The 15,848-nt window shown below is 33.5% G+C and overlaps 1 protein-coding gene and 1 long non-coding RNA gene across 2 annotated transcripts; both read right to left on the bottom strand.

The window, feature by feature from the left end:
* Positions 1-10,879: 10,879 nt before the first annotated feature.
* LOC116133727 lies at positions 10,880-11,456 on the bottom strand. The gene is made up of 2 exons (XR_004128603.1): positions 11,414-11,456; positions 10,880-11,204 (listed from the first exon to the last, which is right to left on the bottom strand). It is a non-coding gene; the product is annotated as an uncharacterized LOC116133727 (long non-coding RNA).
* Positions 11,457-11,583: 127 nt separating this feature from the next.
* LOC116133691 (probable disease resistance RPP8-like protein 2) lies at positions 11,584-14,171 on the bottom strand. The gene is made up of 2 exons (XM_031419376.1): positions 14,027-14,171; positions 11,584-12,473 (listed from the first exon to the last, which is right to left on the bottom strand). The coding sequence occupies exons 1-2, from the start codon at positions 14,169-14,171 to the stop codon at positions 11,584-11,586; spliced, it is 1,035 nt and encodes a 344-aa protein (XP_031275236.1).
* Between the last annotated feature and the right edge of the window lie 1,677 nt (positions 14,172-15,848).

The raw sequence follows: 15,848 nt of genomic DNA, 5'->3' as shown, positions 1-15,848 counted from the left end.
ATCGATACCAAATAACTAATTATATATTATTTTCTTTGATTAAAATAAAGGAAATATATAACAGCTGTCAAAGGAAATAACAACGGAAAAAATTAGTTCAAAAGAACATCTAAATCAATAAGAAACCATCTTAAGAAATTGATCTTGCAATATGTTTCATTGAATGTATGAATTGTTGATATTCTGACCAAGGGGTTGTTTGTTTTTCTCACTTTTCACTTAATCTATATAGTTTCAGTCTTTTGATATATATATATATATACAAATTATCACTTATTTTCAAATAAAATCACTTGTTAGAAAAGTAGGCTCCGTTTGGTAGAGAATTTTTTAGTATTCTATTTCCTATCCTATCCAAAATACACATTTATCCTCTTATTCTCAAAATATTATTTTATATTATTTAATTTCTTTTAAACCTCCTAAATTTGTTAATTTAACTAGACACCGCAAAAAAAAAGTTTTAGAAATTGACAAAAACACCCCAATAACCCACATTTACCAAATTCCGACCACCACCACTGGAAATTGGCCAGAATCTGGTATAATAGCGCACTACTGGCTGAATCTAGCTGGTAGTGCACCGATCTAGCATTTTTCGACCAGATCCACAGCGGATCTAGTCGGAAAATGCCAGATCTACGACCAGATCTTTGGTCGTAACCAGTCATCAACGAAAGCCGTATCTTTGGCCGTCGTTGACGATCAAATGCAGCCAGATTTGGCCGTCATTGGCTAGATCTAGCCATAGATCTAACTGGAAAAGGCCATATCGATGCACGACCGACCAGATCCAACAGATTGTGCGTCAATACGGCGTCTCCGGCCACCCTCCAGCGATGGTAGCTGACTGTTCATATTTAATGAGTGGGTTGGGGGCGTTTTTGTTAATTTTTAATATTTTATTATAGGGGTGTTTTGTAAATAAACAAACATAGGGAGATATTTTGTTTATTTTCAAATCTTACATCGTAATACCCACCCAATTTTACTCTTTTCAAAATATTATTCTAAAAAGTATCAGAATAATGAACCAAACGGACCCTAAAATTTTATAACTTAAATCTAAACACTTAAATTTTTAAAGAAGACATTAATCAAATTACCTCATATACCCTTATCTGCAATAAATATAAGCTTATATAAAATATTAAATGAGATCTAAAATTTATTTATTTTAAAATTTTTATAATATCTTGGATAATACGGACACAATGGCTAGAATGGGCTGCCAGCAACCGGTCAGTGGTGTCGCAATCCAGTGGCCAAAAAGTTTTCCAACATGATATAGTAACAATAATAGTGTAAAAAGTGTTTGTCTTTAAACGCTCTATCTATTTATATGATTTTTAAAGACAATAAAGTTCTATTTTTGTCAGTACTGGTAAATAATCTCAACCTCCCTACAGTACCAATAATGACTCTCAACTAGAGCTGGGCATTTGGGACCGGGCTCAAAAGCCCAGCTCCAAAACCCGGTCCTAGGAGGCCTAGTCCCAAAACGGGACCAGGCCTAAGGAGGAGGGTCCGGCCCCTCCACTGGGCCCTCCTCCAAGACCCGGCCTGGGCCCAAATTTTTTTATATTTTTTCAATATAGTCCCCTGTCAAATTACATAAAACCCCCTATTGATTTTAAAATAAATATAAATTACGAGGGTTAAAATGAAATTTTACAAAATTTATAAAAAAAAAAAATCTTCTAGGTCCAAAAAATTTATAAAATTTATAAATTTTACCCCTAAAAAATACTAAAAACCCCCTATAAAATTTTGTTTTGCCCCCAAAATATAAAAAAAAAATTGAGGAGGGAAAATGAAATTATCCAAGCCCATGGGACCGGTCCTAGGACCGATCCTGGGCCCATGGGACCAGTCCCGACTAGGCCTAGGGCCTGATCTGGGTCTTGGTTTTTCTCATGGTCCCAAGCCCATGAGTGACTGGTCCCATTTGGGACCAGTCCCAAGGAACCAGTCCCAAACGGGCTCAGGCCTGGGCCTGCAAGGGACCGGTCCCTTGCCCACCTCTACTCTCAACTCTCTCCAGTTAGTGTCTTTTTGTTACTTTTAACCATGAAATCAGAATTTTGATTAAAATCTATTTGGGGTGATTAAGAAACGTTTATAAAGTTGGTTGGGTGTAAACGTAAAATTTTATAAATTTCGTGTGAATTATTAAAATTTGGTTAAAGGATAAAAAAGTGCTTAGTACAAATAGCAATACTGTTTGTTTATAGTATAGAAAACAAACTCAGCCACGTGGCCAAGAGGAGCCTAGCGACTGGCCCGACTAGTGTACTCAGGCCCGGCTTAACCCCTAGGCAGGTGAGGCCCCTGCCTAGGGCCCCCCAAAAAAGGGGTAAAAAAGAGGGCCTCAAATTATTTTTTAAAATATTAAAACATATTTATAATTTTTTAATTCTTATCAATACCCAAGATTTTTTTTTTAAGAGTATTTTAATATATTCATAATTTATCAATTCCCATCAATCTCACCGTGTCCAATCAACCATGCTTATTTAAAACACAATTGGCGGCTATTTTTCCGTTGAAAATTGATACAATTTCACGTAATCTCCAACTCTCAAATATCAAATCACATCTCCTCTCTCCCCCAAATTAAAAAAAAAAAAAGAATTTTGTTTTTTATTGAAGCATTTGATGAGAATTGATTAGTTGTATGAATTGAAAATTGATTTATAGATTTATAGATCATTTATTTTTCGAAACACTAAGGATGTATTAATTAAAGTTAATCTAACATTTTTCTCTTTAAACATACATTTTATTGTTTTCACACTTATTAAACTGAAAACAACTTTATTACTCTTCTTTCTTTGTTAGTGTAATTTTATCTTCTTTTATTTTTGTATTTAAGATTTTATTTAACCCTGCTAAAATTTTTTCTAGTTTGCCCCTATACCATATTGAATGTTCTTTTCAATTTAGAATATTATAATAATTGATGTAGATTATTGAACAATATTTAATTTACTTTTGTGGTTTTGTAGAGTTGCCTTCATTCAAGAATCTGACAAATTTATTTATTTACGACACTATTTTGCACAACTACTTTTTTGAAATGATTGGGGGTATGACTTCTCTTCAATATATTAACATTAGAAAAAGTAATCTCAATGTCAACGACACTAAATTTGACCAAGGTTAGTAACTTTTCCCTATTCTTACAAGTAAAAATTATAATTTATATATATAATTCTATTAAAAAAGAAAAAAAAAAAAAGAAATAGTGTACATAGTTAGTATATTTATTAAATTTGTACACTATAACAATTATTAAGCATATTGATTAAGTAACATTTGCATGACTATAATTAGCCTTGTGCTTCATATAGTAAATATTAAGGAACATTTTTTATTTCAGGAATTTGTAAGATGCTTCATCTTCGGCACTTAGAGATCTGGGCCAACGATTTAACAGGTACCTTGCCTTGGTGTCTTGCAAACTTGACTTCCCTTCAATATCTAGATATCTCATCAAATCATTTTACGGGTACCTTGCCTTGGTGTTTGGCAAACTTGGCATCCCTTCAATTTTTAGATATCTCATCAAATCATTTTACGGGAAATATCTCCTTATCTCTCCTTAAAGTGCTGATATCCATCCAATACTTAATTCTTTCAGACAATCATTTTCATATCCCTATTTCCCTTGAACCATTTTTTAACCACTCAAAGCTAATACCTTTTGATGGTGAGAATACAGAAATATATGAAGGAAATGAGTCACAATATTTGGCCCCAAAATTTCAATTAAATTCAATCTTATTATTCGTTTATGGATATTGTGGTTCATTTCCCAAATTCCTCTACAATCAGCGTGACTTACAACTGGTTGGTCTCGCTAACATTAATTTGAAGGGAAAGTTTCCAGTTTGGTTGTTAAACAACAATACCAAGCTATAAAGCCTTTATCTAGTTTATAATTCTCTTTTAGGGCCTTTGCAATTACCAATTCATCCTCACATGTCAATGAAAAAATTAGATATATCCATCAATTCCTTCCATGGGCATATGCCAATGAAAATTGGAGCTTATCTACCAATGCTATACTCTTTAAACTTTTATAGAAACGCTTTATATGGTGGAATTCCCTCTTTGTTTGGTAACATGAAGTCATTGGAGTATTTGGATTTGTCTAACAATTTGTTGACTGGAGGAATACTTGAGCATATGGCCATGGGTTGCATCTCATTACAACACCTTGCATTGTCAAATAATAGTTTGCAAGATCAGATATTCTAAGATAACTTTAACCTCACTAGCTTGTCAATATTACAATTGGATCCCAAATAGTTTGTCTAATTGCTCGTTGGAAGCCTTGTGTATAAGTGATAACCATCTTGTTGAAGGGTTAGGAAATAAATCATATCTTTGATAGACATTATAATGTTAAAGAATCATCTTGAAGGTCCAAACCCATTGGAGTTTTGTCAACTAGAAAGTCTTGAAGTATTAGACTTTTCCAAGAACAATATTAAAATTTGTAAAAACAAACACTTGATACTTATAATCAAAATTTTCAAAAATTACAAACAAACATATCATAAATATTTAATTTAGTCTTATTCATTCAGAGTTATTCAGTAATCAACATTATATAGTTATCAGACATGTTACCAAATGCCACCTTAGTCTCATATAAGCATTTCAAAAACTTTTGTTTGCTAAAATTTAGATTTTTCTCAAAATTAAACTTGTGAATCATTCTATTAAATCTGTTTGTAGAATTTCTTTATTTAATAGTTTTATATAAAAAGTAAAAGTAGAACTAAGGATATTTTTCTCCACCTTTTTGAAGGGATTTTTAGCTTATTGATACCAAATAACTAATTATATATTATTTTCTTTGATTAAAATAAAGGAAATATATAACAGCCGTCAAAGGAAATAACAACGGAAAAAATTAGTTCAAAAGAACATCAAAATCAATGAGAAACCATCTTAAGAAATTGATCTTGCAATATGTTTCATTGAATGTATGAATTGTTGATATTCTGACCAAGGGGTTGTTTGTTTTTCTCACTTTTCACTTAATCTATATAGTTTCAATCTTTTGATATATATATATATATACACACAAATTATCACTTATTTTCGATTTTAATCACTTGTTAGAAAAGTAAGCTCCGTTTGGTAGAGAATTTTTCAGTATTCTATTTCCCATTCTATCCAAAATACACATTTATTCTCTTATTCTCAAAATATTATTCTATATTATTCAATTTCTTTTAAACCCCTTAAATTTGTTAATTTAACTAAACACCGCAAAAAAAAAAAAGTTTTAGAAATTGGCAAAAACACCCCAGCAACCTACATTTACCAGATTCCGGCCACCACCGCTGGAAATTGGCCAGAATCTGGTATAATAGCGCACTACCGGCTGAATCTAGCTGGTAGTGCGCCGATCTAGAATTTTCCGACCAGATCCACAGTGGATCTGGCTAGAAAATGCCAGATGTACGGCCAGATCTTTGGTCGTAACCAATCATCAACGAAGGCCGCATCTTTGGCCGTCGTTGACGACCAAATGCAGCCAAATCTGGCCATCAATGGCTAGATCTAGCCATAGATCTGGCTAGAAAAAGCCATATTGACGCACAACCGACCAAATCCAACAGATTGTGTGTCGATACGGCGACTCCGGCCACCCTCCAGCGGTGGTAGCCGACTATCTGTATTTAATGAGTGGATTGGAGGTGTTTTTGTTAATTTTTAATATTTTATTATGGGGGTGTTTTGTAAATAAACAAACATAGGGGGATGTTTTTGTTTATTTTCAAATCTTACATTATAATACCCACCCAATTTTACTTTTTTCAAAATATTATTCTAAAAAGTATCAGAATAATGAACCAAACGGACACTAAAATTTTGTAACTTAAATCTAAACACTTAAATTTTTAAAGAAGACATTAATCAAATTACCTAATATACCCTTATCTGTAATAAATATAAGCTTATATAAAATATTAAATGAGATCTAAAATTTATTTATTTTAAAATTTTTATAATATCTTGGATAATACGGACATAATGGCTAGAATGGGCTGCCAGCAACCGATCAGTGGTGTCGCAATCCGGTGGCCAAAAAGTTTTCCAACATGATATAGTAACAATAATAGTGTAAAAAGTGTTTGTCTTTAAACACTCTATCTATTTATATGATTTTTAAAGACAATAAAGTTCTATTTTTGTTAGTACTGGTAATTAATCTCAACCTCCCTATAGTACTAATAATGACTCTCAACTCTCTCCAGTCAGTGTCTTTTTGTTAATTTTAACCATGAAATCAGAATTTTGGTCAAAATCTATTTGGGGTGATTAAGAAACTTTTATAAAGTTGGTTGGGTGTAAAAGTAAAATTTTATAAATTTCGTGTGAATTTTTAAATATGGTTAAAGGATAAAAAAGTGATTAGTGCAAATAGCAATACTGTTTGTCTATGGTATAGAAAACAAACTCAGCCACGTGGCCAAGAGGAGCCTAGCGACTGGCCCGACTAGTGTACTGGGAGATGGTGGCTGCCAGCTAGCACTCCTCATGTTAGGATTTGAGAGAATGAGACCTTTTTGCCATTGAGTAACAATCTTAAAAAAGAAAATAAATGATAAAAATATTCATCTTATTTGTTATGCTCATTTAAAAAATTGTAAACTAAAATTAATAAAAAAATATTTAATGAAAGAGTCAAATAATTAAACAGATCAAGCGGTTTATAAAATGAAACTAAACACTACTAATTATAAAATGAATTACAAACGAGTTGATCCATTAACGGCTTAAACCAATAAAACTAAACTCAAAACTAATACATTTAACAAAGTAAGAGAGAGAATCTCATTACAAAAGCTCTAACTCATTACCAAAATCTCATTAAAAAGTTTTACTTAAGAGTAATTTTTTGTCAGGCCCTTCATCAGAAAACTAGGCCCATGGACACCAAGCCATTTCGCATATCTGACAAGTTGACAACTCCCTAATCCTATTGGGGTTACAGACGAGACCAAACAATGTATTTTGTTAAAAAGAAAATGATAGAGTTATAAAAAATTATATATTAAATTCATGAACCGAATAACATGATAAAATCATGACCGTCAATTAATATTAACTTATAATAAATAAACGGTCAAGATTATGTCACATCATTTGGTATGCATCCTTCGATAATTATAGTATTACTCTTGTTAGAAATAGCAAGCATTGTATGCTGCCGTCTCGGTTTATCATATTCTTTTAGCAAATAACGTAACCCCCGCCAAGAGCCTTTAGGCCTTTTCCAAGTTTTAAGCTGAAAGTACAACACTATCACGGGGGTTTTGAAAACTCTGAAACGCTGATGTTTCATCACAGCCAAATGGAGCTTGAAATGGAGACCTCTTCTAGCTTCCTGGACCGGGAAGATCTCTTCATCGGAAAATTATTTTTTATAGGCAACAGATTGTAGAATTGTTTTCCGGAAACTTATGGCATTTGTTTTGGGAAACAAAAGATTGCAGCATTTTATTTTCTAAATTCCATTTAAGTGTCATAACTTGATTTAATATTATTTGAAATCTTTTCATAAATTTGCTGCCAGTAATCATTTAATTAAAAGCTTTTCAAAGAAGCCAATTTGAGCATATGTAGTCATGAAAGCTTTCTTTAACCTCAAATTATCATATTAGGCTACACAATGTCCATTTAAATCATGTGTGTTTAAATAGAAAATCAAACCTAAGACTGTGTATTTATTTACATTATTCTTAATTTGTCTAATCATTTGAACTATCCACGATTGGATAGATACACATTATATATACATACTTTTGATATATATTTATTAACATTGTATGTCTAATGTATACCTAATGTATGGATTAATAAAATAAACAACAAATGAGCTATTAGATATATATTTATTTATTATATTAAAATGCTAACGAAATACTAACAACTCATCAACCTCTTACGCTAACTCTGTGTCATTCAAACTTTTTATTTATTATTTTATAATATTTCCTTATTTGAGCAATCTGTGGTGACCACAAAGAGAAGTTTAATTAAATTAATTATGCAATCAAGTTTGAATTCTGAATTATTCGTTGGTAACACATCTGAGTATATTACGTGTCTCTAAAATGCCAAAGGTTGACTTTAGAGTTATTTTCAGGCTACAGCCTAGAGTATCCCTACAGACTACAGTACATGCATGCCCAAATCAACTATTCATCACTCATTCTGCCATTTAGATTAAATAAAATATTAATAATCTTGATTTTAGTATTTTAATATATGAACATCCTGCAGTTTCTTCTTAAGAATTAAAATGCAGAGAAATGGGTGCTTTTGCTTCGTAATTTCCCCATTCTTAACGACATATCTGCTTATATAAACCAAGGAAAATAATAGAGACACTAGGAGTAATACACCGAATTTATGCATTGAATGACATGACATAATCCTGACCGTTGATTAATTATAATTTAATATTAATCGACGGTCAAGATTTCGCTATATCATTCTGTGCACAAATTCGGTGTATTACTCCCGATGACTATAGCATTACTCATAAACCAAACCCCTTTTGCTTCTTTACTCAAAGATGGACAACCATGCATTTCTCCATTGATTTGAGGCTTTTCTTCCCACCTCTGCTAAATATTTTTATTTTCTTTCTATTAATGAAACTCCAAGCGGAAAACATTCTTCAATATCAATTTCTATTTATCATGTTACTTATTCTTACTCTTCTTTTATTACTAACTTTCCTCTTCACACCTATCACACTCTCTCTTACTACCAGTCGTCTCATCTTTGTGTGTCCTGAAAAATTTTATCTTCTCTTAGCTTTGTCAATCCTAGTGTTATTCGTTTTACCACCCTCACATTTCTTGATAGCCTATTTGTTTCTCATTATCATATTTCTATGGTATGCACTATTATGGAGTTTAATTTAATGCTTTTTCAACTGCTTTCTTCAAACTCTACCATCACTTCCTACTATCTTCAGTACTTGGTAAACCAAAACCAAGAAAATCAAGAATTAACTTTTGCTGTGGGTAAAGAGGTTGAAGGACTTAAAGTAGAAGGTAACCTAATTGAGCAAGAACTAGAGCAAATTGAGATTCATAGATAGATAGTTAGTGTCTCTATAGAGACAGGATGATGTTTAATTTGTCATGTTACTATATTGAGAATCTAATTCGTGACTTAGGCAATTAGTATACATGGTACAAAGCTTGAAACTGGCTGTTATTTGAAGTCATTGTTCTTGTTGTAGTAATTCAGTAAGTTCCATACTCTGTTTCCCAAACCTGAAAACAAGCAAAAGTACAAACACAAACAATCTGTTTCATCTTGCTCTCTCTGTGATGGTGATACCCGTTCACTCTTTTTGGGTTTATTTTAGTCATAGTGTTGTTGCCTTTTCTATATAGCTGCTCTGACTGGTTCCATTAGGCCGTGATTCCAAACTTGCATGAGAAGATTAAAGCCCATGGGCGAGGCTTGCACTTGTGGGCCTAAATGACTCTTGCTCGATATATATACCTCAAATCTCACGGACCAAATTGTATTTAACTCTGTTGATGTCATGTATAAGAGGATTACGGGAAAGAATTATTGAAGCACATTTTGTTTTGTATAGGCAACATATTGTATAATTGTTTTCCGAAAACATATGGCATTTGTTTTTGGAAAACAGAAGATTGCAGCATTTTATTTTCTAAAACCTGTTTAAGTGTCATAACTTGATTTAAGATTGCCGCATTTTTTTTTCTTCTATTTGCTGTCTTCATTGTGGGTTGGTGAAGACGAGCTTAGAACATTATTACATCAATACATCTTTCCTCCTCCATTAAAAACATTAAAACTTAAAATTGAAAAAAAAAAAATGTCCTGAGCCCACCAGCTTTGACTAAATTTCGGATATTAGCGAAGGAGACACTCATACACGAACCATGATTTCTTTTTAGAGTCTCATATCTGATTAAAAAAAAATAAATAAATAAAGAAAGAAACGGAGATCGGGAATCCATGGCTATAGAAGCAACCATTTGGCTTGCGGTAACAAACCTTCATGATGCATGGACATATTCTACTTTGCCAACTGGTCTTATAGCCCATACAACACTGAGACAGTTCACGGTTAGGCTACAACATTCTCTGAAAATCTTAGAAGGTTCAGATGATGACAAAGGAAGGGCTGTCACGGTTTGATGATGGGAAGATCAAACTTCTGCAAGCTGTTTATCTGGCAGAGGATGCCATAAAAACCTTCTTCCGAACTAAAGAATTGCAGAAACAGAATATTTTCATCAAGTTTTTCCCGCTTTTCTTGAGGTCATCAAATATGCAGTTTCGTTTCAGCAAGGAGATGACAAAATGTTCGGGTCAGCTAGTCGACTCCATGCCCGTTGAGTTGGATGGATGATTCAGGCATCTAATTATTGAGAAAATACATAACTGTCATTGGTTTCGTGCACCACCACCACTGCTGAAGACTCTGGTGGACATTAATCAGAAAACCATATTCAAAATCCCATATTCATCAAAACAGAACCTCATCCATGAATCTCATATTATGCAATGAATCTAAATGATACGGTTAAAGTTTCTCCTATACAATTTTCATTGCTGCCGCCCATTTCACCAGTGCGAAATCCAGCGACTAAATTGAATACCCTTATATATTTTAATTCTCACACAACCGAGTTACTATTCCTTCACCATCAAACTACTACCCAGCCAATATGCATTCCCCTGATTAGGTTTAAATCATTTGCCATTCGCTGGGAAATAAGCCAAAAAGTAAAACCGCCGTGCATTTGGTAATTTTGTCGCTAATGCGGCTGCTAAACTAAGATTTGGATTGAAGTTCCAAAGGAAATAAACATATATTATAAGAAGCAAAAATTACAACATCTGCAGTTGGCAGAAGCAAAAAACTATGTCACAATCAGATAAGGTTTCCCATGGCTTTTAGATATCTGAAACTGCTTAGTCATGTCAAAATGATCCATAAAAAAACAAACACGAGTAAGGAGCTCTCCCCCATTTCTTTCACACATAAAATGGAAGAAAGAAATTAAAAGCAGAGCACTTAAGATTTCCAATTGCATACAACAAATGTTGCCAACTAAAATGGGTTTCCACAGCATTGCATTTGGACCGAGACTCCTTGCATCAATGACTGTTTAATCCTGAGATGGAAACAATAAATTTAACCTCATAAATTCACTTCGGGAAACAAAAGGAAAAAACAAATTTCAGATAAAGAGGAAAATGAAAAAAAAAAAAAAGATTGCCTTTGAAACTTCTTTGAAAGAAAAGAATCAGCAGATGAAAAGAAAAATCAATAATATGAACAATGTCAGATGAACAAGGCAATAAAAAGATGAAAACTACTCACAAATAGAGGTTGAAAGTTCCAGTCATTTTCAATAACCACGACGNTCACTTTGTATTCTCAATCGCCCCTAACCATGCAGCAGTGCTAAATTCTATATTAGACAAAAAGCGAGTCAGCACGGATACTGCAATAGGTAGACCCCCACATTTTCGCAAGATTTTCTCCCGAATCTATCCCTGAGAAAACACTTCGTCTCCTGTTTCTCTTCTGGCCCTTTTCGAAAACAAACTCCGACTTTCGTCCTCAGTCAGTGGATTTACTCGGAGAAGAGGAATTGTTGGATCAATATGAGTTGCTATATTATTGTCACGGCTAGTTAGGATGACCCTGCTACCATTTGATGAGATTGGAAAGACCACTTGGAGTTTCTCCCATATAGCAGGTGCGTGGACATCATCCAAGACAATTAAGTACCTCTGAGTGTTTAATAAATTAATACAAGGCTTCTCCTGCAACTTCTCGAGTGGCAATTTCTCTTCATCTCTAACCTCAGTCACCTGCTTCAATATCTGAACTAATAGATTTTTCTCTTTAAAATTTGGAGAAACACAAATCCAAGCACGGTTGTGGAAAATTTTCTTTATCTCTGAATGGTTGTAAACTCTTTTCACTAGAGTTGTCTTGCCAGAGCCTGCAACACCCACCACTGATATCAGAAGCTTCTCACTAGTCAAAATTAATCTACTTAATTCCGAAATTTCAGAATCGAAACAAAAAATATCTTCTTCATTATTTATCTGATGAAAAACTGTTTGCAAGCACTGCTTTTTTTCATCAAAAAATTCACAACATTTTATGATAATATCAGAAGTTCTTTTGCGCAGCTCGACGGATACCCAGTCAGTGAGCTGATCCAAACTTTTTTTCATCTCATTGCTGAAACGAAATTGCACCGTGGATGACCTCAAGAAAGAAGGAAACTTAATAGAAACTTTCTGTTTATGCAAACTTGTACTTAGGAAGAAGGTGTGTATGGCCTCCTCTGCCAGATAAACAGCTTGCAGAAACTTGATCGTCCAGTTGTCAACTGTCAGAGCACTTCCTTTGTCATCCTCTGTACCTTCCAAGATTTTTAGAGTATCTCTAAGCTTCTACATGAACTGTCTGAATTCTGTATCCACTCTTGAATTAACTGGACAATAAGAACATACCCATGCATCAACTAAGTTCTCAGCCGCATGGTAAATGATTGCTTCTTCAATAGCCATGGACTATCAATCTCCGTTTCTCTTTTCTGTTTTTTTTTTTTCTCAATACTTGCGACTCATGTGGCTCCTTTGCTCAGATCTGCGATGTAGTCAAACCTGAACGAAATAGAGAAGCAACAGGAACAAAATAATAATAATTAAACAAAACAAACAGTAAACAAAGAATGTAATACGCGCGATTTACCCTGGTTCACCCAATGTAGGCTACGTCCAGCTGAGTCAATATTATTGCAATATGCCTCACTTCTCTCGTTTACAATGAATGAATTGTTCTCACTTCCATAACAAGAGAAAAATATGTTTATATACTAGGTTTAAGAGATTAAACCTAGTTTTACAAGAATTCATATTCCTAAGCCCAACCCAAAAAGGAATTAATAACTTAAAAGGAATCCTACAGCGGTTATACATGGAAAAGCCCAAAACCGCCTACGGGCGTCTCCGTTACCCATTAATGCTGAAGTAGTCGACAACTCCAACAAAACCTGGTGGGCTCTGGACATTCTTTTATGATTTTTTTATTTTTTAATGTTTTCAATGTAAAAGACTCCAAAGTGGTGTTCACTTTGCAGAATGCATGTGTGTGGAAATAAAAATGGGTATGGGTATGGGAATGTAATAAAAATAACAATCATGCTAGACATAAAAAAAAAAAATCTTATAAAGGTTTTTATACAAACTGATATGACAGAAAATGAATAGGAGAATAAATAAGATAAGTTTGACTTTTTATATTCACTCTTTCATTCATTTTCTATCACATAAATCTTTGCAAGATTTGTTTGTAAAACGAATAAAATATGATTATATTGTTTACTTGTAACAATGATGAAATGGAATAAAATTTTACTTTTTAATAAAATTACCCTTAACTTTAAATGATTGTACATATATATTTTTATCATGATATGAAATTAATATAAACTAGTTAAATATAATTTAAATTTAAATTAATTATTTTAAATAAAATTGATATATTATTAACTTATTTTATTTCATAAATATAAATATCATTTTTTATTTAAATAATTTTTTTTTCAAAATTTTAGAACATATCAACACTAACAAAAGTTGTGGACGATAACATTCCTTAACGTTTCCATTGTCATTATCGGCACGTGAAGGCTTTCCATCTTTCGATCTTTTGATGTAGGTACAATTTTTTTCATAAAATTTAAAAAAGGGACATAAGTTTCAATTTATTCAATTTAGAGATGGCCAGCGATGTTGACATGAGGTAAAGGCAACTTCTATTATTNAAGGAAACTTAATGAAAACTTTCTGTCTCTGCAAATTTGTGCTTAGAAAGAAGGTGTGTATGGCATCGTCTGCCAGATAAACAGTTGCAGAAACTTGATCTTCCAGTCATCAACTGTCAGATCACTTCCTTTGTCAGCCTCTGTACCTCCCAAGATTTTTAGGGAATCTACGAGCTTCTCCATGACCTGTCCGAATGTTGTCTCCACTGTTGGACTAATTGGAAAATTAGAATATATCCATGCATCATGTAGGTTCCTAACCGCAAGCCAAATGATTGCTTCAATAGCCATGGATTCTCGATCTCCGTAGACTGTATAAAGTTTCGACTCATGTGTCTACTTCGCTTATAACTGTAATATAGCGGGCTCTGAACATTCTTTTATAATTTTTAATTTTTTATTACTTTTGATGGAAAGACTTTACGGTTGTGATTACTTCATATAATGCACAAGAAACTCCACATACGTCGTTTACTTTTAATAATAAATAGTGATGAAATTTATACTTTTTGGGTAAAATTATCCTTAACATAAGTAAAAAATATATATGCATAAATGATTATACATATACAATTTTCTTTTTTTTTTTTATTGGAAGTGTCCGGACCAGCTTACATACATCTTGACTAGTCCCTTGACTCCAACAAAGTTTCTGAAATAGGACAAATCTTACGGTCCGTGACTAGCAATATTAACAATCATTCTTGTGATTCGACAAACATTTGACCTCAAGTTTTTACCATTCGCACAATCCATTGTTGGTTTAAACATAAATCACTTCATAATGAAATTTATATTAACTAACTAAACATAAATCAGTCCATTAAATTAAAATTAATTATTATAAATGATACTGATATATCATCTTCAAGAAGTTATCGTCCAACGACCACAACCCATTTTCTGAGCAGCACCCCAGAAACTTAAACACTTGCGCCAAATCAAGAAACAGCGCCTTGATGATGATGATGGAGGTTTTTCCTCCAGGAATAAGAAAACTGTGGAAGGATTGGGAGTTAAGGTCATTGGTTTTCCTCAGCCTCGCATCACAAATGCTTCTGATTTTTCTGGCCAACCGCAGGAAGTACATTCCCAAAACTTGGATTAAAGTTGTGGTCTGGTCTGCCTACTTGCTGGCGGATGCTGTAGCAACTATGGCCCTTGGCGTACTCTTAAATAACATTGGAGAAATCTACGACAATGGTGGTGTTCTTGATTCCAATGGTGAGATTGCTGCGTTTTGGGCACCGTTTTTTCTGTTGCATTTGGGTGGCCCTGATACTATTACAGCATACTCTTTAGAAGACAACGAGTTGTACCTAAGGCACGCATTTCAGTTACTTTTCCAAACACTAACCACAGTATTGATCTTTCTAATTGCATGGAATGGCTCGCGGATTTCAGTTCTTGCAATACCAATGATTATTGTTGGGTTTATCTAGTATGGAGAGAGGACATGGACTCTCTGGTCAGTAAGCAGTAATCAACTCAGAGAATTGGTGCTCTCTTCGGCTGCTGCTGATTCCAATTACCCCAAATTCTTGGATGAATACCCGTTGTATCTTGCCGAGGGATACAAAGTGGAAAGAGACTTCATGATAGATGCTCCCGCTTTTNAAATTCTCCAGATTTTAATGATAATGGAGACTATGGCAAAGCCTCTGAAGATAAATATTTTGGTACAAGATTTAGATTTAAAATACGCCTTGGGATGTCTTTGGAGAATGCAGTGGAGGATATTATGTCTTGGATTTGTTATACGACATTTAACTTTTGGCTACAGTAAGTGGAGTTCCGGATGTTGAAAGTTCTACCACCCCAAATTGGGAAGGCTTTCTTACTAATGGTTTGACTTGCCTTTAAACAAGGTTGAGACAAACCAATAGATTTTGGGCAGAATATGCATTAGGTGTCCTGCTTACCTTTTTGGAATTAAGTTGATACCAAGAATCACAACAAAACAAATTT

The sequence above is a fragment of the Pistacia vera genome, unplaced genomic scaffold (assembly GCF_008641045.1).
Source record: "Pistacia vera cultivar Batoury unplaced genomic scaffold, PisVer_v2 Contig272, whole genome shotgun sequence".
In the NCBI taxonomy this organism is placed as follows: domain Eukaryota; kingdom Viridiplantae; phylum Streptophyta; class Magnoliopsida; order Sapindales; family Anacardiaceae; genus Pistacia; species Pistacia vera.
This window is presented reverse-complemented; position numbering and strand designations above follow the sequence as displayed.

What these genes read in the sequence shown, in the direction of transcription:
- LOC116133691 (XM_031419376.1), bottom strand. Translation starts at nt 14,171, where the DNA reads ATGGCTATTGAAGCAATCATTTGGCTTGCGGTTAGGAACCTACATGAT. An exon ending in TTCCCTAAAAATCTTGGGAG is followed by an intron (nt 12,474 to 14,026) that starts GTACAGAGGCTG and finishes AAATCTTGGAAG; the next exon opens with GTACAGAGGATGACAAAGGA.